Source organism: Thunnus maccoyii, chromosome 6, assembly GCF_910596095.1.
Source record: "Thunnus maccoyii chromosome 6, fThuMac1.1, whole genome shotgun sequence".
NCBI lineage: Eukaryota > Metazoa > Chordata > Actinopteri > Scombriformes > Scombridae > Thunnus > Thunnus maccoyii.
Window position 1 is genome coordinate 1,897,212 of NC_056538.1, and position 25,498 is coordinate 1,922,709.

General features: G+C 39.6%; 1 protein-coding gene across 5 annotated transcripts in view; it reads left to right on the forward strand.

Moving 5' to 3' along the window:
* The first annotated feature begins 506 nt into the window (after nucleotides 1-506).
* Nucleotides 507-25,498, forward strand: part of sez6b (seizure related 6 homolog b) — a 240,738-nt gene continuing 215,746 nt past the window's right edge. For 2 of the 5 annotated variants that reach the window (XM_042413727.1, XM_042413732.1), the window contains exon 1: nucleotides 508-1,054. In XM_042413727.1, coding sequence (XP_042269661.1) covers nucleotides 982-1,054 — 73 coding nt within the window. In that variant the 5' untranslated portion in view covers nucleotides 508-981. Of the gene's footprint in view, nucleotides 1,055-3,111; nucleotides 3,191-20,688; nucleotides 20,917-25,498 lie in introns of all 5 variants that reach the window. The other 3 variants (XM_042413729.1, XM_042413731.1, XM_042413728.1) reach the window with 3 other exon arrangements.

The following is a 25,498-nucleotide window of genomic DNA, read 5'->3' on the forward strand; positions in this document are numbered from 1 at the left end:
ACATTGTAGTATTACTACTTTCACTTAAGTAAATTATCAGAATAATACTTCCACCATCTGTTAAATGAATGGAATTTAATAATTGCATGAAAAGTAAGAAAAAATAATACTTTAATTCCCCCAGTTTGGCATTAATAAGCAGTACACAGACATTTAACAAATGGTTTATATGTGACTACGATGTAGTTATAAGCAGATTTTTATGTGTTTACAGCATGTGTCAGCAATTTTAACTACTCTTATGAAGACATATTATTATTATTACAACTGTGTTTTACTATATTGTCATTCATTATCTGTTTATACAGCAGCAAACACTCCAAAGGTGGAGTTATAGTTGTTAACAGATACATTAATAAACACTCATATCTGCTAACAACTGCATTATAGTGTTAATCAATGGTTTATAGTATAAACCATTGATTAAATGTTTTATACTGCTTATTAAAGGCAGGCTTCTGGAGAACATGTGGCAGTAAGATACAGTTTTTGTGAGGTTTACACGTGCACACGTGGTATGGTTATTAAAAGAGTCCAATCATGATGTAATTGCATAGTTTTTTGTTCAGCGTGTCCCAAACTCTGAGCCTCATTTGTTTTTAAGGTGTTCCATTGGCCAACGCTAGGAGCTGTCCGTGGTTCTGAATGCACGGCGGCGGCGCTGCCCTGAAGAGGAGGCTCCCAGCACAGAGCACAGAGCGGGGCAGCAGCAGCTCTACAGTCTCCAGCCTTCAGTCTGTGGAGTCGGTACAGTCACTAGCCTGTAGTCGTGGTGGCGGACCGAAACTAAAAGCCCCCCGTCTCTGTCAATGAGTAAATTCAGACAGCAAGCCCGGGCTGAAGTGACCGAGAGGAGCGCTCAGTGTGTGTGGTCGGTGTTCGGCGGAGCTCTCAGCGTTTCAGTCCGTCACAGGAAAAGTGTTGATCCCAAGGACGTTCACTACTAAAAGCTTTGAGAAGAGCAAAACGAGAGAGAACGTGATGACTGCGATGAGAGATTATTTTCCTCTCCTGCTTGTTCTGGTGGCGGTGGTGACGGACATGGGCGCTAAAGGTAAGAATTGTCAAAAATATTTACTCTCACGGTTTCCTTATTCTCACCCCGTGGTTAATGAGAGTGTCCAAAAGAGCTTTTCAGCCCTCGACCTCGTTACTCCTAAATTAGATGTTTTTGTTGTGGATTTTCGCTTGGGAAGGTTTCCCGTTTTCACCGTTTTCTTTTGTCAGTCCCTCCATGTGCTCACACGGCTTACTGGTTCCCGTCAGAAAACATACTCCTTAATGGAACGAACACATGAACACTAACAGGGCTGTGTATTTTGTTAAATTTTAGGTTGGGTTTATTTCATTCTATGCTGATAATGTGTGCGTAGCCTACACGTACGTCCCCATTGAAAGCCTATTAAAGTTATGAGTCAAAACACATTTCTATGTAATTGTTTAAGACAGAAAACACACTATAATGCCAGTTAGAACTTCTTATACGAGTCCTCTTTTCCTAGTTTCATTATCCTTCCCTCAAGTTTTCAATTTTCAAAAAGAAGAAAAACTCAAGTAGTCAAACAGGCTGATAAAAATGTCATTTTCCAGCCTTTCAAAAAACTAGAAGTGCTCCAAATGAATGCAGCCTATCTCCTAGTGCTCTAGTCACAATAGTGGAATGGCTGATAGTGGGTTTTTTTTTTTGTTTTTTGCAGCCTCTTTGCATTATTCATATCCTCTGACAAAATAGAGAAGGCAACAAAACATAGGTGACCGTAGAGTTGAAACAAATTTGAACAATCATTCAATATTTTCCACTGCATTGCGCTTTAAATTAAGACTCAGAGATTTGTTATTAGTTTCCTCAATAACCCCCTCCACCCCCAACCCCACCACTGCACCCATCTCCTCAAAAATAACTAAATAAATAAATAAATAATACAAACTCTTCCCTGTATTGACTAGATGACACAAAATAAACTTGAAAAAGAAATAAAAGATATCTGAAGACAAACCTGTGCTCTGTCAGTCATCTTTTAATTGGATGTGGCTGTGCAGACACAGCTGACACCAGAACCTTGATAATTCAGGTTGTGATGGGTGCTTATGCCCGTGTTTGTGTTTGTGATGAGGCATAATCACCCTGTGATGCCAAGACAGCACAGACAATGTGTTGACTGGCTTTTTGTATTTTGCATTCACTGCTATAGTCTGGGACCAGCTGCTGTCATGTTAGTGAGCGTGTGCAAGAAGTGGGCGATTAATCAGGAATTGGATGGATGGATGGAGCTGCCTACTCGATTTAGTCAAATACTTAAAGTTTGAATGATGTTTTTGTTAAGTTGGCAGGTGAGTTTCATACTTAGCATTAATTGTTTGGGAATGTGATGTTATGGTGAGAAAATAAACACTTCCTCTTTTACTTGTTTGTTCAGTGATGAGGCCAAGGTGTGCAGTTACCAGGATCATGTCTCCACACACTCACAGTCATACACACTCAATCACACACACACACACACACACACACACACACACACACACACACACACACACAAAGAGATGCTAACTTATTTGTAGGCTTTCCACAAACAGAAGCTGTGTCCCAATTCCATATTACACACTAATTCTAAGCAGGTTCTGAGTGTCACAGTGGAAAAGTGACCAAATTAGATACACTCAAAACAGTCAGTATGCAGACTGAATTCCTTGGCACTATTGTTCCACAATGCATAATAAAAATGAAGGAGCTACTCCAGATAAAAAATTAAGATCTTGGGAAAAAAAAGGAATTAAACCTCCAAAAAAAAAAAATGCTTTCTTTATGTGAAGTTAAACAGACAGTGACATTCTAAAGTGGCAGTTTTGTCCAGTGGTGCATATATTGTGTCATTTACTGCTTGTGTAAAACAGTGAAGTATGTTGATTTCTTGTATACTAACTGCAAAAACAGTACACTATAACAATAATATGTGTACGAGTCTTTGTTGAGGCTGAGCTGTAGGAGAATAGAGTTACAAGCAATATTGCTGTATAAATAAATGGACCACTACTCCTTAATTCAGTTCCTGAGTTTGTAATATGTCATAAAACACCAGTAAAAACACAGAAAATCATTTATTCTTGTATCAGACTGAATTCCTGATGAACTAGAGAGCTGAAAAGACAAAGTGAGTCATGCTGAAGGAGAGGAAACACAAGCCACCATCAGGTAACCCTAACATTGTTTTTATTAAGTGAGCTAATTATTAATATTTGTTAACCACTGATAAATCCATTAGTTACAGCTATAAACACTTATAGAAGATGTATTATTAAAAAGACACACCCAAAAATCATATATTTTCTAAATGAATATATAACATAAACATAGTCTTCCAAGACTTTGCTAGATGTTATGAGCACACCTCAAAACCCAAACATATTCAGTCAACAACAGCCAACTTAACATTACTTATTACCAGGCCCAATACCAACCTTTGTGGGCACGCATGATCTATCAACACTAATGCTATAAAGTCAAATAACATTGTTTTCCACATTGTGGGACTGTGTCACAATTGGTATCATTGGAAACTTTGAGATCTTGAAGATAAATGACCTACCAATGGGTATGACAGAGTTGTAGAGGAAAAGATTTTACCAGCTGAAGCTCTTAAATGTCTGACATGTCTGTTTTAGGAATAAACATGTTCAGCATCTAAAGCATCTAATCTGTAATGTTTCCTGTATGTACACTAGGTCTTCTTACTGTTCGGTGTCCACCCGTCATCAGGAATGTTGAAATTAATCAGCTTTATGAGATGCTATTCTTGCTCTAATAGACAAGTATCACCCAAGGCAAGTGATACTTCACATTAACAATGGCCATCCTTCAGCCTGCCCCCTGATTAGCCTGTAATCAGCAGTGCCAGGACCCTGCAGCCTCTTCGTCTGGCTGCCACTTCTGGCTATGATACTGATTCAAAGCTCCTCTGTCACTGACGCACAAAACAGCGTGCACTTTGAGAGCTTCTCTCACATAAAATAAACCTTGCATGAAATAAACCAAGTGTCTTTGGGGTAGCTGAATGGCAGGGGTTAGAGAGACCTGTCCTTTTTTGGATCACTGCTGGCCTCAGGCGTGATGGTCTGCAACTGACCTTGACCTCTGATCTCTCTGGAAGACAGACAGTTTCCCTGCAGGGATCTATAAAATAAAATTCTCTTTTAAAAGCACACCATTCACAAGGGGATCTGAAAGTATAGTATGTAAGACACATGCCTTGTTGCCATGATGCCTCAGGTTTGAATCTGGCCTGGCACCTTATCCCTCTTTCTCTTTCCATGTCTTTACTGTCACTGCACTACACCAGAGTGTTTGCACATTTCAGCCCATTTGCAACAAATCTTAAATATTTGACCTTACAGATGACCATTATCCAAAGCATGTCATAGTCTCACAGATTTGGCACGTTTTTGTTTCCAGCCCTCCAGGCAGCTATTTGTTTCATGCCTGTATGGTATGAGAATCAGTTTGTACAGACTTGAAACCTCACAGTGATCTTCACGTCTGCTGTGATAATACAGCACAGGCGTTTCAAATTAATTTGTATTTACAGCAACACAACAGTAACTCATCAGAAGTAAAAGACATGATGTTCTCTGTCTCAACACTGCTGATGTTCTCTGTATGTTGATTTTTATACAGTGACATCAATAGAAACTAATGGATCTGTGTAACATAGGAAAACATAGCTTGAGAATAATTTATGGGCTAAACATGGTCAGATTAACTAGCTATGAGGCCCTGGGGCAAAAATGAGGTGTTGTATTGACGCCCCCTGTTTCTCCAAATACAAGTGCACACGGCAGACTGAACATGGCATCTTAATTATATTTTGCCTAGAGACCCTCAAACTAGCCGTACTGCCTAACTCCACGTTTGCTGTGTCAATTAGTTTTTGATAATTTGATTAACCCTTTGAACCTGATTGGAGCACTTTGTATAAAAAAATTCACCTTTTCTTCTCAGGGTCATAAATCATTCACCTCATTCTTCCCAGTGATAGTGGAAGCTCTTGTGTTTATTGGGAATTAAAGTGCTCCTTACAACTGTAGATTTTACCATATAATCATCAAATTTAGATGTATTCTAAAATAGAAAAAGTAATCCAGGTGATTATCTGTACATCCAATGTTACAGTGCAAAGAGGAACTGCTAACAACAAATGTAATATGACTTCTCATTGGCCAAGATCGAACAATAATTGGGTCTCAGGTATAGCCCAAATTGAATTCCAAAATTGAAACAAGACAAATAAAAACAATAATGACGCAGCGTTCGATTTTCTTTGTTGTACATTATCAGTACATTTTATGACAGAGCTTAGTCCTAGAATGTCCCATCAGCATTGTTGTAATGGACTGGGCTATCATCTGTCCATTCATATACAGATAATTGTTGTGTGTTGGAAGTAGCTGATGAGGATCGTTCGGTTTGTTGTTTATTGGGTGCTGCCAGTAATGGCAACATGCTAGGTAGCTCAACATGTTGTTAGCTGGTTGTCGTGAGCGAGCATGCTGTAAGGGGATGATGTTATAGACAGAAGTGTACACACTGTAGCTTGCTTCAGAGGGTTGTGTTGAGTGTGTGGATGCAGGTTAATGAGAGAATGCCCCCAATGATCCTGTAGACTTGCCTGCACTCTTACACTCACACACAACTTCATATTGAAACCATTTTATTTTTTCTGTGGTACCACATATCAAGGGACATGATTCATGAATGGAAGAGTTTCTGATACCAGAAGAGTTGCTAATTAGTGGCTATTGGTAAGACTTGTGGAACAAACAGAAGTGATGGCTGGACTACTGAGCGAGCCATGGCATCCAGATGAAACTGCCTATAAAGGTAGTGGGGCCAGCCAATGTAGGTTAGCCTGAGCAGATATTGTGTGGCCGGATCAAGCTGCCAAGTATCTCTTTGCTTGGATGAGAGCAGGATTTAAAGGCAGTTTAAAGGTATGTTCGCTCAGGGTTAGAGAATAGTGTCACCTGTCATAGGGCTCAGTAGATTTATTATGACACAGCCTGATACCCGCTGCAGAGCCTAATGATAGGTCAAAACATCATTTAACATGAACACTAGGCTTCCATAGCTATCCTTACCCAACTGTTTGTATATTTTACTATGTGTATTGAGAACTGTCATGCATTGTACCACTCACATGCAAATTGATAGCATTTCTGTGTAACCCAATTTATTTTGAAAGGAACGATATTCAGCATCGAGCCTCAGTGCTCTTACTGTATTGACGTTGGAAACAGCAGCTTTCAGCTTTCAGCCACATCTTGGAAGTTTTTGGCCAGCTAGTGATCCCCAATTGAACTGGTATGGTCTTTTACAACATTTCAATGTATATACAGTACATGTTATAGTCTAGCACTTGTACGTATCTATGTTTGTGTTTTGGATGTGGTGCTGCTGTCTTGGCCAGGACGCTCTCGTATTCTTCATCTCAGTGTGGCCCTTTCCTGGCTAAATTAAGTTATGCAAGTAAGCATTTCAAATGCACTAGCGATTAGAGTGAAGGAGTGTCTCCAGTTGCAGTAAATCACTGTGCAGACAGTCGGTAGTGAGGTGACAATGTTGCCGTTTCAGCTTTGGGCCAGTTTAAGCTCGGAGCTCAGATCCATGAGTGATCAGTCCTGCTTCTCCTTAATGGTTTACCCTCGCTGCTACACTCACTGCTGATTGCTGCTCTGTTATTCATCAGTTCAACTCTCTCTCTCTGGTTACAGCAGTCTGTGCTGTCTGAGAGCAAGCATCGAGCGACATGAAGAGTTATGGTGGACCTGAAATAGGAACTGTTTTGATGATGTCCCTGAGGTTTTGGGGTCAGGCATTCTGTCCTTTTTCCTTCAGATTACTGCCCAGATAAATACGTTGGCCCTGACTGACCCGCAGCAAGTGATGCCCTGGAGTCCCACCCCCGGAGCCTGCTTGTATTGCCACTGCCTGTCATCATTGTCAGCGCTCTGCTGGGAGAACTGCCTCAAACTAATGGCTGCTGCAAGGCTGACTGGGCTAAAGGGGCTTTATTTTGGGCCAACTACAGCAACAACTTGGTGCACCAACCACACATACACACATTACAGCTTTCAGATTCTAAAGGAGGAGCTGCTCAGTGCTGTTGGCCAAAGTAAGGAATGCAATCTTAAACAACCCACAGCACACACACACCGATTTGTCTCCGTGTATTAGGACACTGCTAATTTTGTGTACATTTTTCTTTGAGTGGAAGCAGCATGTGGTAGGGTTTCATATATGTTTTTTACAGTGTGGTGTAGTTACACACATCACCATAGGTGTGAGGCTTATGTCAATAAAAAAAAAAAAAACAAGATAAACTGTGCAAACAACAATTTTGGAGATACTGAAAGCAGGACTCAATTAACCTGCTTGGGGGCCCTGGGGCAAGAATGCACTGCTGTCCCTCTACAAGACAGGGCCTCAAGATTAAAATAACACAGGTGATGCTTTAAGGGCCCTATGAATCCAGTTTATAAATTGCTTTAGTGGTGCGTATTCTATTAATCAACAAAATTGCAATTAATGAAATTAGCACAAGATAATTGCACCACAGTGAACCTGAAGTGCTCAGGACCCCTGAGGGTTTAGAGCCCCAGAGCAGTTTCTCGGTTGGTGATTTTTTTCAATTTTCATGGAGCAAGGCTAGCAGTGTCTCTCTACTTCCAGTTTTTGTACTAAGCAAGACTTAACACATCCTTGACTTTTCATGTTTTGTTTTCATTTGTCTGCTGGCGGTTATTTTTGAAAGTTGATACCAACACATTTATGTAGGGCTATAACAAAGATTTTAGAAATATCAAACTGAGGTTGAGTTCAAATTCTCCAAGTGCAACGACCCTACCAAAGAATTATTTGATGAGCCAACAACAAAGTGCTGTTAAAATTATTTTCACATTTTATTTGTTTTATTATGTTTTGAATTAATGTTATTCTCCTAAATCCAAGGCTGGATTACCAATCGAGCAAAGTGCCCAACATTACCTGTGCAGCAAGCACTTTGTGAGGATTTGATTTCTTGGAAATTTGTCTGGTAAGATACACTAAATTATAATATAAACTGACAGGTGAGGGCATTCTTCCCTCAATTTTACTTATATCATACTTTCTTGAGGACATGCCTTGTTGAAAGGCCCCATTTAAGAATCAAGTTTTAGCATCTGAAATACTTCAGTTGATACAATACTTATGTGTATGCATAGTCTTGAATAAATTTACTTTCAGTCAAATTATTACCACCAGAATATTTTGAAGCCAGAAATATACTTCTGGTGAAGAAATACTAAATACCTTTACTTTTAATTAATACAATGTTTTTACCAAAAGGTAGTGACTCAAAATATCACAGCAGCTTTGAAAAAAAACCATGATGTGTAATTTGTGTAACTGTGGAATGTAAACTCATCCTAAGGTCATGAAAGCTTCAACATTCCCACAAATCAGCTATGGTCCTTAAGTTGCTGATTCATATACAGTACATTTAATCTTAAATCTTTAAATTTAATTATTTTTATGATTTATTCTATATTTATTTTTATGATTTATTTTATCCAAAACCAGTATATAGACAAAACAAAAAACAATTAAAGGGAGAAGTAAGCCTCTGTTTTTTTTAATGACATATGATGTCAGGCTGATACTGAAGTAAAGGACAATATTAGCACATCAATATATGAGTGGAGGCGCAGTATGTGCTTGTTAAAATGATGGATGCAGAGAGAACCAGCCCTCTGTAGTTTGAGCTTGTCAGTCACTCTGTGCTGGTATTGATCAGGTGTGGAATCTGAGTGGACTTCATCAATTAGATGCTCCTGCTGGGGCCTGTCAGGAACACCAATACAGTCATTATTTCCACCGGCTTGTTAGATTTTTATTCAGTCCAGGTGGCCATGGTGGCCACTTGAACAGGCCACTGTCTGATAGAGCTTCTGGACTGTGTGAACTGTATCACATACTGTATGTGACCACCACTGGCAGCAACAAATACTCCTCGAGGAGCTACTCTGTCAGAAATGCACCCAACCCTGTTGCCAGACGAGAACGCTGATATTTGATGATTCTGCCAAAACTCTGGATTTTGTTCAGTGAAAAGTTAAAAAAAAATATTTCTTTTAATGTCTGCATAACATTTCTTAGTGTGGGAAAGATCATGGTTATTGTTAATAATCAAGACAAATGTTAATTGCTGATGAGTGACATGACACAAACTCATGCATGCAAACCTGAAGTGCTACATGCCCTACCACTCCAACTTCCACACACTAACGTTCCACATATAGGACACAATACTTTCAGTACTGGAACGGAGCATTTGCAGTGGTCCTAAATCCTGAGGTGTGAAATTGTCCAATATGAACATTTTTGGGGTACTGGTGCATCATTTTATAGCACAGCTAAACAAACTGCAGGCTGAGATCATAATAATACAACAATTATTTATTGAGTACTTTTCAAATCCTATGTTACAAAGTGCTTCACACAAGACAGCAAATTAATAACTGAAAAATTATAAAATCACTAGATTTTATGAGAAAGCAGATAATTTCAAGTAACGTAGGATAAAAGAAAAGAAAATTAAAATAAAAAAACAGAAATAAAATAAAATAAAATAAAAACTCAACTAAATTCAGCCTCTTTGATAAAATGATGTGTTAGGAAGAGATTTAAAAGATGTTACTGACTCAACCAACCAGATTTCCTCTGACAGGGTGTTCTAGAGCCTCTAAGCTCTGCAGGCTGCAGGCTCATATGATAAAATGATAAAACTGAAATATTGTGTCATTGTTTTAAGAAAAAACAACTCAAACAGACAGTCAACTGTGTGGTCTGATACAGTAACACTGAACTCAAGATGTGAAATGAACACATGTGACAGCTTTTGTCTGTAGCATCGCATCAATTATGTGCATGTGTTGTTTCCCATTAAATGTGGATCAAAAGGATGATGGAGAAAGCAAAACACTCCCACTTTGATCTGAGTAAAATAGCTGTTACACCCCTTGTGCCGATCAATCAACTGTACAAGGCCCTGATGTTGCTTCAGATGATGGCTGGATTGTAATTTTTTATTTACACCAGAAGATAATGTGACTGTCCAGATTAATTTTTTTTTCACTCATTCACTCATTACTTCTGGCCTGGCATTGGGCTTGTGACATGCTTGCGCCTGGGCACACCTAGAAGATATGGCCTTTAGATTTACCTCTAAAACACCTGATAAATGTAAAATGTTTTATTTACATCCAAAGAGTTATTTGTAGATGTGTTTTTATCACACTTCATTAGTGAGAATTACACTGGAGACAGACTGCAGTGGTTGCCTGGCAGAAACCCATGCTGGCAACAGCCTTTAATTAGACTCTAACCATTACAGAACGCATATGATCATTTCACAACACATTTACTGTCAACACTGAACCAAAAGTACTGAAATAATTATATTATGTCATTTGTTTATTGTATAATGTGACTGCAAAGAAATCTTGAAAGAACGGCGAGCTGTTTTCAAAACTAAAGGATCGTTGGTCCAATCTTCCCCTTGTTAAAGACTTTGATATGGTTAGACCGGGGTGTAAGCTGTGGGCCTGCGAGGGCCTGTTTTTAAAGATTCAGACTCTTGCTCCATTTCAAAATGAAACTTGAAATCCTCTTTTCCACTGCTACAGAAGATGATTTTTGCACAGTAATTTTTTGCATCATCTTCAGATTAAAGTCAGCATTGTGCCTCTCCTGTGATAAGCAACACCCTCCCCCTATCACCCTCCCCCCACTCACACACGCACACACACACACACATGCACACCCTGTTCCCACCCCCTTCATCATCCCTGCCACGGCAGAAAAGCAATTTGTTCTTGGTGTCACTGATCTGATGCAATCAGCGCTGCTTCACGCTTTTGAATAAGGAAAAGACAGCAGGAAAGGACACTGTGTTTAATTAAAAGACGCACTTTTGTGAATGTGATGATCATATAATTTGGGGTGGAGGATTGTAAGGTTGCGTGTTCAACACCTGCTTTCCGATTACAGCTGATTAACCTATCCAAACTCACCCGTTGCTCTCATCAAGGGCTATTCAGTGTGTCGAGGCTACGCTCTCATTCTAATTGTCTCTGAGCCTCTTCCTCTTTGAAGCGCTCAATTGGAAATGAGTGTTATCAAAATTCAGCGCTACTCCCTCTCACAGGAAATGGGGGCGCTGGGTTCTTTACACACAGCTCCTGACACCTCCTGAGAAGAGCTGAGGGGGCGGAGGGGTGGAGCATTTTCCCTTTTCTCCATCTATCCCCCCTCTTTGCATAACAGTCTCTCTGAAGTGAGCGGTGAGCTTTGTGTAGTGTTTACCCTCGTCTCTGTCAGTCAAAGCTGGTTTCTTGAAGGCTGCGTTCATCTGTTTTACAATATCTGTTTCCTCCCCTGTTTGAGATTTCTCATGACAGAGCTCCTCTCTGAGTTAAATTAGAGAGGATGCAAATGGGATGCGATGTGCTTTGAACTGCACCTGCTTTATGTGTCACCGTCACATCCCACATCCTGTCATCTTTGAACATCGCTCCAGCTCTCTGGTGTATTGGTCTTTGAATAACACGTTGTGACGCGACTAGTCTGAGAACGAGCTGAACGTCTCTCATTTGCTTCTAAATCTGACAATAGAACATTCTCTAAATCCAATTCTGCTCACAGATACACTTAATTCTACCGTAATTCTTGGAATAATTCCCAGGGTTCCGGCTGCTGTGTTAATACTTAGTGTGGCCTAATTGATAGCTGTCATGTTGTAGCTGTCACTCAACATCACGCACTGGGGCACCTGGGGATAATTCTTGCAAATCAATGGCCAATCTGAGTTATGTTGGATTTGATGCCTCGTCTCGGCCTAAACGGTGCTCCACTAGCTCTCTCGCTGCCTGTTTCACTCAGGCTAATATCAACGAATCACGCTGCACACATGGCCTGTAACTGCTGCTGATTGACACACAACCCACAGAGGATTCGGTGGTTTGCAGGAGGTGACCAATAAAATATTCACAATACATGAAATCCTACACTCAGTTTAGTAACACTTCACCTTAGCCCCCTGCTCTTTAGAAAGGATTATAGAGGCTGTCAGTTGATCAGTTAATACACATTATTGTAGCTGGCAGGGTTGGATTATCAATCCAGCAAAGCAGGAAACTGCCCCCCTGGCCCATAGACTCCCAGGGCTACCAGAGGCCTCAGCTTGTCTGTGTGACAATTCCTTTGTGGTGATTTGATTAATTACAAATGTGTTTGGTTATATGCACCACTAAAACATGATTAATTAGAGTAGGGGTCTACAGCCATGCTAGCAGCTCTGTGATGCTGTACGTAGGTGCAAAAGTGCTTTGAGCTAAACACAAAGCACCACTGAGGCTCATGGGAATTTTTCTATATCAAATTTCATAGCGATCCATCCAATAGTTTTCACTCTGAACCAAACATTTCAACCTGTTGGTGGCGCTAGAGGAAAAGTCAGGGGATCACCACAGTCAGTGGGTTTCATCCCTTGAAGATCATGAATGATTGTAAAAAATGTCTTGGCAATCCATCCAATAGTTGTTGCGATATTTCAGTCTGGAACAAAGCAGTGGATCAATGAAAGGATACTGTCATCCCAAGCCATTTTTAGCTTGGCCTGGCTAAAAACTAAAGTGGCTCCTGCAATATTACCCAGACAATGACCCTGTCTTATAGAGGAGCGCTGAGTAAAATCCAACTTTGATACCTTTAATATTTTAGTTGGTGTTATGTGCACATGGAAAATATCCTTAAACAGATTTGTGTTTAATGAAAGTAAAGCAAAAACTAAGGTGGTTTGCAAGAATCTGGACACAATGGTTTGTGGAGAACTTTGTCCAGTATCCCTAAAATGTTATTATTGGCCAATTCGGCACCTCACAATTTACATCCAATGATAACATTCAGTGCCAATGCCAAGTTGGGGTGGTGGACGGGCGTGTACAGATGCTTCAAACAAGGTGAAGAACTACTACAACATACAGTATAACTGATATAATTAACACATGTAAAAGGCCATTCTGACAATAACCCTGAAATAAAACCTTAAGAAGCTTATAATTTTCTCAGTGAGAAAGTCACTATCAGAGAGTTCTTCATTCAGCTAATCTGATGCTCCAGTTTGCTGTGGTGTTGTATTAGAGTGTATCTTAGTATATTAATATAGCTGGTCTTTATTAATTAAGTTTTTATTAACTGTTAATAAATTATTTAAAATGCTTTTAGGAGATGTAAATGGTTATAAATAGTTCCCGCGTTCAAATAGCAGATTCCCGCTGTGCCATCTTTGAACTGATATGAGAAAGATATTTCACTCCTGATGTAGTAAAACAGTGTGTGTAGCAGCTACAGAAGCTCGCCTCATGGCTCTATATTTACACACTCTCTTGGTGATGGAGCAGACTGTCATCTGATCATCTATTCACTGTCAAAATGTTACTTGGGAAACAACAACTCAGCACGCTCGGCTGTGACAAGTTGCGTTTGTAATCGGCTTCAACCGCTCCTCATTTCCCTGATGAGCTCTCATTTCCTCCTCTGTCAACATCTCATCTGTCCTTCTCAGGCTTATTTTTTAGCCACCGCTGCTGCCTTCTGCTGCGCATCCTCCAAGTCCGGCTCTCTTGAGTCCCAGAGCCGAATCGATCCAGCAGCAGCGGCGCAGAACCGCTGTTTGTGCAGAGAATAGGGCCTGTCCGCTCTCCTCTCATGCTCTGGCAGACTGTATACACCTGTCTAATTGGGGCTGGCGTCTACTGTGCATACAGAGCCAAGGGCCTCTCCACAACGATTAGGACTCTGACAGGCTTGGCTCTCTTTTAGACTGCCGCTTCACATTCGCAGAGCTGTTTGGGCGAGGGAAGGGAGGATGGGTCATGGCTTGATGCTCAATGGCAGCAGCAAAGGAAGTTGCTCATTTTTGTGCAGCTCTGTATTTGTATGTGAGAAAGAGAGAAACAACACTTGTCAGTGCAGGCTGTGATTTTAACCCCTGTTTCATGTGCTGACTCCTTGGATATATATTCCAACTATAAGCAGAGTTGCCTGGGGGAGCTGAGGTGAACTCTTGCCAGGAAAGACAATATTTTGGTTAGGGAGGAAGATGAAAACAAATTAGAAGAGGAGAAAAGAACAAACTATCAGTCATTATCTGGGAGACCGGCTCCAGTCGTAATTGCAGGTTACTTGTGTCTGATTCTTGTTGGTTTTGGTGTTGTTTGCTGGCAAATGTCTTATTAAAACAACTATGAAAGATGCACAAGTGAAGAGGAGGAAACTGTGGTAGTGCACAAATCCCTCATACTGTGTATGTATGTAGTATGATAATATTTTAATTTGTTTGCACTGTTAAACCTCTTTCACACCAGCTCCAAACCAAAGTTTCAAGAAAACTGAAAAAAGAGAGTACATAAACTTCGCACTGGAACAAGACCGTCCACCTGAGAAAAATCTGTCATTTCAGCAAGTGTCCCAAGACAACATATATGTTTACGTTCAAGTGGCTCTAGCAGCCACAGTAAATATGGGTGGATGAAAGGAAGAAATCAGGTGACGTTATTATGGAGCAACATAGTCTGTGTAAGGTGGAGGCCGAGGTGGATGAATGGGTCAACAAAACATTGGACTTTTTTTTTTTTAGCATTTTTTATACCATGACAGCCAGCATGCCCTAACCTTAACCACATGGTTCTTATTGTAACCATGATGACCAGGTATTATAAAGCGTGACAATGCATGTATCATGTTATCATAACTGTTTCTAAGCATTTGGGGAAGCTACTTCCTATATGATGGACAACATGAGGAGAAGCAGCATGTTCAGATTCCAATATATTATTTCTAAGTTTCATAACAAAGTGTAGGAAGTAGAACTTGTTCTTCAAGGGTCACTTCCAGTTTGGTGTGAGAGTCTGATCACACATAGTACACAAAGCACGCAGTGATATTGTGTAGAATCTAATGCATATGTGTAGCACAGTCCGTCCTCACAAGAAAATGACGTATAGGTCTAAAATTCAGGCCGGCAAAAATGACCTTTAGTCACGTTAACGCCCTTTAGCGGCTGTAGTAATTATGACCAGGGGAAGATGATGTCAATGTAAGGTTACTTGATAATATGACTTTGCCTTTGCTGCAGGAAACTTCCTGTTTGCTTCCTGTTTCCAACCACAAGTGTCATGTTTCCAACCATGAGTAGGGACATTTTGGGACATCTCTTGCTATAGCAACAAAGTTTGCGTAACTTTAAGGAAGTATAAACCATGTTTCAAGTGATCATTTTAACCCAAACCATGATCTTTCCCTAACCCTAACTAAGTGGTTTATATGGCTTAACCTAACTAGACCTTAACCACAACATTGTCACACCATCAAACATCGTTATTTTTTAATTGTGATTTATAACAGGAAAGCAACATATTACGGTCCTATGAGTCATGCTGGAGTGCAGAAAATGAGCTGGATATCTTTACAGCATGACGAGAGATTGTTCATGTTATCAAGTAAGTGGGTGCTGCTGATCCTCCAGCGCAAATAGGAGTTAAGCTTTCAGGGCCCATCATGCAATCGCAAAAAGCACCGCAATCACTACAGACCTCACTGGTCTGGCTGATGTCAGATGAAACGTTTCAGTGGGAAGATGTTTGATTATACTGCTATCAACATGCTTATCTTCCTCAGGGATAAGGACAGGGGTAAGAAAAAAAAAGGGTTTATGGGAAATGCAGTCTTAGGGCAGAAATAGCGCTGCATAGTGGGAAGCCATTCTTGGGTTTTGAAAGTTCTGTTCGTTTGCTGCATAAACAACATTAGGTGAGCTCTTCCAAGTCTTGGATGGATATAAAACTCTCCTCGTTGAATCATGAGTACAAAAAATGAATGACTGTGTTCAGGCTCTTTGATAGGAAGTCAAAAGTTTATCCTGTGTACATAATACCTGACTACCTGAGCTTAAAACTCTCTACTGTCTAAAAACCTGATAAAACATTCAGCAGTTTAAATCTGTTCAATTTGGATTTTGGCTGAATGGTAGATGAATTCAGCAACTCTGCTTCAGCTCTGATTAACTTTGTCTCCATTACCAAGGATCACTCAGGTTCATTGGTATTGTAATATGTGGAAAAATGTGGCAAACTGACTAAAAACAAGAATTCTCTGAAACAAAGCTTATATAGTTTGAAGTGATGGCAATAACATAAACCTATAATCCAGGAGTCTCCTGTGTTGCAGGATGGCCTTGCAGCACTGAGGATTCCATGAAAAGAAAATGTAGAAGTGGTGAATTTACAGTGGGGAGAAACTCCTGGCTGTTATTTTCTCATTTCCTTTTGGTAACTATAATATGCCCAGGTCTTAAAATGAAACAAATGATGACCACATTAATGGCTACAAATGATACAAGTCACACCTTAAATGTTACCGCTCTGTAGTAGTGCTGGTAGGTGTACAGTTGTAGGTCTGTTAGTTATTCAAATGTATAGTGACATTTTGGTGATGTAACTGTGTGTATGTGTAAGTAAACTGAATGAGCAAATACAATGTCTTTTAGGAAACATAATGTGTGGGTCATGTGTTTTTAAAAACAATACGAGAAAAAAATGATTGAGTCTCTACAGGGCTGTAGTCAGGATTTTAGAATATAGAGATCAGTGAGTCCAGAATACAATACTGGTCCCATGACAGATTCCAAATTTCATCTTCAAATCTCTACCATTGTACGCTGTAAAGCAATAGATAGATTCATACAGTAGCATATTAGAAAAGAAATTATTACATGCAAATTGCGAACAGCTTTTAAACACATCACTAAAAAATAAATTTTATTTTGGCCTTTTCAACAGAGTCCAAATTTCCTTTTTGCAGATATAGAATAGTTATATTTCCCCCTCTTTTATATCAAGCAGTAGATAGCCACTATCCATTAGCCAACCAACAGTTAGCTTTTTGTAGCAGCCCTGAATATTTCATCAGGTGGGGGACAATGACATAGTATGATCTGGTTTGTTGTAAGATTCCATGTTACATTCTGGTTGAATGTGGTTTGCTTTAATTCAACAGGTTATGTTATAAATTATGTTGGTGTATGGTTTTTTTAAAATTCTGTTCCATGTGCCCCTTTTCAACTTTGAGCACCTGCCCCTCTAAAGGTCTCTGCACAGCCCTGCATTTGAACATAAGAACATAACATAACTTGAACAGAAGAAAGTGGAGATAGGCAGCCAACAAGTGTATGGGTTGGTTTTCCTCCAATGTCCTTCACAATTTTTTGAGTCACCAGCCATCACTGGTGTCCACAGTGGCAGCTGCTGCCAAAGCAACATGTTCACAGTGAACTTATCTGCAACCTTAACTAAGGCCTTTAGAAGCCTAAACACACAGGACCCTGACCTCCTTCATACCACCTCTTTGAAGTGTAATGATTTCACACTTGTACTGGAAAACAATTATGTTTCCTCCAAAATATGTTTGGCGAAGTAAAGTACATGTATCAGTAAGAGTATTTTGTAGGAGGCAGAACTGTTATTAGACAAACTGAGTGAGCATGGTTTCTCTGTCTTGCTGTTCATTACAGGACAGAGTTTTTACTATATTACCATTTTCTATTCTTCTATTGTTTGATATAATGAAAACGGCTATTAAGAAACACAGTTCACAAACAAATAGCTTATACTGTATTACAGCAGAAACCCAGTTTGTGAAGTTAATGTCTACAGAGGATACATTTCCCATAGATTTGATTAACAGAGTAGAACACAGATAGTATATTTATTTCTAACAGTGAGGTGGCTGAGCTGCACTGTACAGTTGATTACAGCAGGGTACATGTGAAATGTTGACATCTGTGGGGCCCAGGGGCTTGCTTCTTCCCTGTAATGGTCTCTTTAGTGCACTATGCACTGCAGATGATCACAGCCACACTGTTGCTTGTTAACACTATGCCAAGCCATTCGCTTTAAACTGAGGATGATATGAAAGCTGAGACTCGCACAAGCTGCTGTTGCGAAATACTGCCATATGAATGGAGCGAAAAAAGGAAAAAAATTCAGAATGTGCTCTGACGTGAAACATGATTTTATGCTCTCATTTTGCCACTTCAGCTATTTTTTCCTCTTCACAGATATTAGAATGATTATTCATTCAGCAGTTGAATGTGTCGGCACAGACAGAGGGGCTGGATGTGTTCGTGCTGTCAGAGGGAGGAGTATATAAATTATATTGTGAACATTAATTCAGACCCTTAGTGACGTTACTGAAGTATTACATGTTTTTATAATGGTGGGTTTTTTCATTTTAAATTGAAAGTATTCATAAATTCAATGCCATATTGTACGAAGAGAGTTTCAGGAGAAATGTGTATTAATCACTTTCACGGAAATGAAGGGCAGGGGTGGGCTTTAGAGAGAACACTGCGCATGTAATGAACTGACCAAGTAAAATGCCACTGACAGTGCACCGCAGGCTCTCATTCTTGCAGTAATAAACATAAAACATGCAAATGCAGAGCAGAGACACAGAATCCTGTCAGAAGAAATCAGCCACATCATTATTTACCTTTAGAATTGTCAGACAGGCTGCAGAGCAGTGCCTTGAGCAAAACAAATGGCCAGCAAAGCCTGGGCATTGCAAATCTGCAAAAGTAAGAGTAATGCCTGCGTGTGTGAGAAATGCAGACTTTTTCATGGTTTCCTTGGGTAACAGTAATATTAAGAGAATTTTGTCTTTGTCTTCATCTTCTCAGCCAAAAACGTCCACGGCTTTCTTATTCCGTGTAGTGTTGCAGCGCCATGAGACATTTGTGAACTACCCAGTGTAAAAATTGGCAGTGTTAGTCATGCAGTATTCTTGAATAAAGCTTAATTATGTACTAAGGAAATGCTGCTGACTGCAGGGGGCACTACGCTGTCTGAATGGCTGGTGGCAGTGAGGAGGACTGAGTTAGATTGCTCTGCTCCCCTACAGTATCTGGCACCTGTTTCCTCAAAGGCTGCTATTCAAAAACTCCCACATTGCAAATAACAGGCTGGCACATTACTCCGTGTGAGTGCTGCTGATTGCACACTGTATGAAGAACAGGAAGGAGCATAAAACATGGACCACAAAGTTACTTATCACCAAAACAAATGTATTCATTACTGAAAAACAACCTAATGATCTATGCAACGGGGTGTACATTCTTCTGACTGTTAGTGATGATTATTGGTGATCAGGAATTGCAACGACAAGCACAACATGGCAGCCTGAGCAGAACTGAGCTACCCCCTCCCCCAGCTGAGCTTTGTATGGTCACACAAGGGTCTGAGTCATCCAGGAAAAAATAGAACAACAACTATATAAGGAAAGAAATTCTTGCCACACAGTGTTTTTGACATTATTCTAAGTGAAAGTGGTATGCCAGTATGGTGCAGAAAACTGTACAAAACACAGAAATGTAGCGGAGTATACCTGAAAGCATCTACACTGACAGTGGAAGTATAGATGTTTGGGTTTATCATGGTCGACAGTCGTCCCCTCCCACAGATGAAGGTAGTTGATGTGAATGTGGACGTTAAAAGTAAAAAATGGAAATTTGGCCAGTAGATATATAGTACCAAGCTAGCAAGAGATATGCAGGATAGTGGCTCACCATTTCCCCCGTGTAGGCAGATCACTTGGTCTTTAGCGATCCCTATCCATGATCCTTGATACCTGTCTGTTGTTGGAACAGCTGATAACATCACAGAGCAGAAAAGATGTGTCATCTGTTCAAACTGGAACACATTTAGTGGAAAATTTAAATTTTTGTAGATTATTAGATTAAAAAAAACTCTTGCTCTTACTCTTTTAAATTGAAATTATTTGCACATCTGTTCTTATTTTCTTTCTTTCTACTACCCAGTCCCTGTGTGTCAGTTAGTTTGTGATTACTTGATTAAACACATATTTGTTTATTGTCCTACACACACACACACACACACACACACACACACACACACACACACACACACAGTTTTGAGTTATTCCGGCTGATTATCAGTACTTCTTCCACCACTGGTACTAAGATCAACCAATTTCCAGGTCTCTACAACTTGATTTTCATACTGTATGTAAATGAATGGAAACCAATGGCTGCTTGGAAGAACACTCCAGATCCTATAGTTTGTAAAATGATCAGCAGTAATGTTAAATATGTGATTGCTATAAACAAGGCACAATGTGCAGTATCACTGGTATGACCTTTTAATGTTTAAATTTAAAAATCTACTTTGGATGTGAACAAAATTGTTGTTACTTTTATTCTGACATGATGAATCACAGAATCTACATTTCTAGCAGACACAAAACCAGAAAATAACACATAATACACTTATTTTCACATGAAAATAACGTAATGCAACAATCCAGTCCAGTCACGCTAACTTCTCTCAGGAATGTCATCCTTGTAAATATGCCTGACAGCAGCCAAGAAAACCATAATTACCACAAACAATGCAGCAAACGCTGATGGCACAGATAAAAACCAGACAATTCCTCCTAGATAGTTGCATTGCTTTTGAACACCTACTCACTCGACTGCTGGCGCTGCCCCTGTCATGAGTTATTCTGTCTCATTCTTTCTGCAGAGATACTGGCTTTTCATGCATTGATTGAAAGCCTCATTCTCAAAGGAGCTGATGCTGAACGGCTGACAACACTATAGCCAGTAATGGCTTCTGCTCCATAGTGCAGACGGAAGGTGCTTTCAGTGTCATTCTTCTCTACTCTCGCATTTGTAGCCCCCCACAAATTACACTAAGGATCAGTGCCACTGCCTGCTCTTCATTTCCACGTCTACGAGGTCAACCGCTGAGGTATTTTTCCGTGGGCTGCTTTTCAGTTGATATTGCTATTGAAGTCTTCGATGAATGGAGTACAAGGCCATTCATCACTTCATTTCTGCGATTTCAATGAAAAGATGAATACAAGTCACTTGCCTGCAGAGTGATGCTCTCAGAGCTCTAAATTCCTTGTTGTGTTCTGTGACATGTTTACCTTTCCTGGTGTGGTACAGTACAGTGTATGTTCAGTGCAGAGAGGCAAACAAACTCCCACAGTCTCGACAAGATTTCGTCTTCTTTAGTTTTCATGGTTGCTGTAGCAGGAAAACAGTTCTACATGGAAAGGTACGATGAAATATTTAACACTGTAGACCGATTCTGTTAGTTTCAAAGTGAATGTAGAGAGCACTGAAGGGAGAACTGCACAAGCCCACAAAGGCAACGTACTCTGTGCAAGGTTACACTCAGCTCTGCCTTATTTCTAATAGAACAATGTACAAGATTTACATGGTTACATATTACATACAACATAACAGTACCAGTCAAAAGTTTGGACACATCTTCCCATTCCCTTGAATGAGAAAGTGTGTCCAAACTTTTGACTGGTACTTTGCATTAAGTAAGACCACACAGCATCTGTACATTGCTGGAGATATTAAATACCTGATCTATTTTAGGGACATTTGGGAAGATGTCAGAAGGAAAAATATAGAATAAACTATCAGATTTTTTATCCACATATTCATACACATATTTTATGACTCTTTTTTAGACTGGGGTTAAGAGAACTGTATTAAAAACACAGAACATACATACCTTTTGATCTGCTTATTTGAAATTGCAGATATCTATTCACATACCTGAATAATTCAAGGGAAACAGTCCTTGAACAAATAAGCACATTTATTCAAATAAAATATATGTTTTTTAACCTCAGTATAGGAGCAGACATCTAGCCAAATCTGATACCAAACCAAAATGATTTGACTTTGATTGATTTTCCTTAAAGGATAATTCCAGCACATTGCAACGTGGGTCTCATATGAGTCTGTTTGGCCATCATTCCTATCAGTTATGATTACACTGCATTCACCAAAGCAGAGTCACATGACTTGAACTTGAGTCAGACTTCAGATAACCAAAAAAGACTTTGACTTCAACTCTCATGACTTCACTTGGCCTTTTGACTTGCAATGACTTGATTTCCCCTCAAAGCCCAAGATAAAAATTTCAAATGACATTACATTTGGTGAATGATGTTCTATGATTTTAGGAATCCAAACACAAAGTTAACTCAGGACTTTACTGCCAAGACTTGAGACGCTTCTGTATCAGAGTAATTGCTGAGATCACACCTACTTTGTGAGAACAATATCATTATTACTGATAGGAACGATGGCCAAAACTACAGGCTGCACTTTGAGGTCAACCTTGCTCAACAAAAACAGCCCAAACGTGACCCAATGGGTCCATACACAGACTTAGGTTTTTGATTTGGTAGCAGAACTCTCATTCACTCAAATCCTACCAATATTGGCAACTGATGTAGCAGACCCCAGTACTCATCTGCCTGAATGTGGGATTCTTTATTAGAATCCACTTTTAGAATATAGCAAAGATTTAACATGATGAGTATTGTGGTTAAACTGACTAAGCCATCAGCACCTATTATCCCCATAAACTTTCATTATCTAGTGAATATGTTCTCTCCTTTAATTTTAAGTGCGGAAATTAGATTCATTAAGATGAATTCTCTCTTAAATTATGGCAATATAAGATACTTAACAGAAAGTAATAGCATGTCCAGTGGCTGGTTTCAGAGGAGTATGTTTTATTGTAAATACTGTGCACCATCTAGCCTTTGGTTTCTACTTTATTTGTTGCTATGGAAAGAATTAGTCACAAACACTGAAGGAAAAGCCCAGCAGATAATAGCACAGCCTGCGGAATTCAGTCCATTGTCACAAGGGTTATAAGTGGGGTGACAGTCAGCATAGTGGACATGTTAACTGGCCTTGCATGTGCCTCTTTGAGACTCCCATTCACTTCCTTCACCCTATTTCTCACAGCATGACCTTCCCACCTTTCTCAGGTGTCTCGATGGGGGCGAATCTCCAAGGAAAGGCAATTTAGAACAGCATTAACCACAAGCTGGCCTCTGACCCCACACTACAGCTTTAAGCTTCTGACAGAACAGCCATGCTCACTACTGTTGGTCGGCTGGAGTAAAGAAAAGCATGCTGAAACACCGGCAAACACACACACACAGACACACACACACACACAACACCCTGGGGACTCCTTCACCTGCTGACCTCTTACAGAAAAGGGGATTATCACAGGCTGTGCTGTGAATGCTAGAATTCCACGTTGACCTTGCAGCAATACTGCATTGAGCTTGAGATACATTGATAATGACCAATAACTATTCTGGAGCTGAATTCAGTTAGACAATACAAGTTCTGTACTCTAACTATTTCAGATAAAATGAGACTATGTTCTTTATGATGTTTTAAAAAAACATTGAGAACTGAGTTTCAGTTAAGTAAATTAACTGAGGTCAGACTGGACAAAATGGTAAATGGACTGTACTTGTATAGCGCCTTTCTAGTCTTCTGACTACTCAAAGCGCTTTTACACTACGAATCACATTCACCCATTCACACACATTCATACGCTGAATGGGTACAGGGGCTACCATGCAAGGTCCCAACCTACCCATCAGAGAAAATCTAATCATTCACACACATTCACACACTGATGGCACAGCCATCAGCAGCAATTTGGGGTTCAGTATCTTGCCCAAGAACACATCGATATGCGGACTGGAGGAGCTGGGAATCGAAACGCCAAAAGAAAGATCAGTGAATCTTGAAAAATGCAGTGATTTTGAATTTTAACGTTCGCATCTTCAGTGAATTAACCCTTTTAACAGGGTTTTTTGCTTGTTTTTGCTCTTCTTTTATAGGTTTATGGCATAGTCACTATATAGTATGCCATATATGGTAGTACTTTTACATACTCTAGGAGACTTTTTATGAAGAGAAAAATAATTTAGAAATGGTAATCTTGTCATTTCTGTCTTTATGCCTGGACAGACATTTTCAACACAGCACCAATGTGAATGGATAGAGGAGACTGTTGGGGTTTCAGGGATATAAGAACCATGTTGATGGGACATTCTGAGTTTTAGTAGTTCAGAGAATGTAAAATGGTGCCAGAAGAACAAAATACAGGAATCTATTTTCATTGATTTGATCACTGTGACTGTTTTTCTGATTGTAATGTTCATGTCTCTTAGCCAGAAAAGACATGAAGATGTGTAATGACATCATTCTGATTGATAATTAAGTTGAGATGTCAGGTTTGAGGGAAAGAAAACGGTCACCTTTATTGGAGAAAAATCTTAAATTTGATAAACCAAGATCTCAAGGAGCGTTTGTCTGTGATTTCAAATTGGATTTACTGATGCTGATGATCCTTAACAGATCATCTTTGTAAAGGGTAGGTTCTGCTGATTTTTTCAGCGTGTCTATAATGGTTTAACAGAGTCATCATTTTGAGATTAAGGGGTATGAATTTTAATGCAAAAAGGGTTAATTGGTGGTAAAATGAACATCTGAACTCTTTTGTAAAGCAGTTTTAATGTTGTCTCAAAACAGAAAAACTTTTAGTTTAAATAATTATGCAACCAACAATATCATCGTGGCAGTGAGGATATGGTTAGTAAGTTAGTAAGTTAAAAAACACTTGGCTAAGGGAAAGATTGTTTAACAGATAATGCAGTCAATCATAGGGACCCAAACTCTGGTGTCCTGTAAGAAAGTCAGATGCGCTACATAACATCCATCCCCCTACCTTTCACTTCACCAGATAAACGGTTGACCACTTCCTGCATTGGCAGTGAGCGTTGGCTTCAGACATAAATAGTAAGGTACTGAATAGTCTAGTATGATCATAATTCCTAGGGATACTGGACTGGCCAGACATTACTCCACACTTTATTTACAGTGTTCTATCATAGAGGAGAGAGAGGCAGATTGATGGAGAGAGAGACAGAGAGAGAGGAAGACTCTGCTTTTCCCTGCACAACCACATTTTTAGCTGAACTGCAACAGCGTCTGTCACTTTATTAAGTATTAATATTTTTTCAGATGAGAATAGTGCTACCATTACCTACTGAAGGAGACTGTCATGTGACATTTAGGTGAGCATTTAGGTATGTAAAACATATAAAAAATATATCTTAACTCAATCCTTCTTACAACAGCACCATTTAGTCTACACCCCAAAACTGGTGCAAAGTATTTTAAGTATTTTTAATGTTTCGTTATGGGTGCAGCACCTTGAGTTACAACTACTGTATGAAAAGTGCAATACAAATAATAAACTTAAACTTAGACAAACATCTTAAAATGCTGCAATGTCCATGTCTGATGGTAACCAGGGAGCGTAGAAATTAAAAGCCCTCCAGCATTTCATACACAATCCAGCCATATACTGGGTTTGACCTAGTCTTGTTTGTAAATAGATGCAAGTCCCATCTCTTCACCTTTACAAAATGTACCCAGATATGATACCCAGCACTATTCCCAGGTCTGCAAACTCAGGTTAG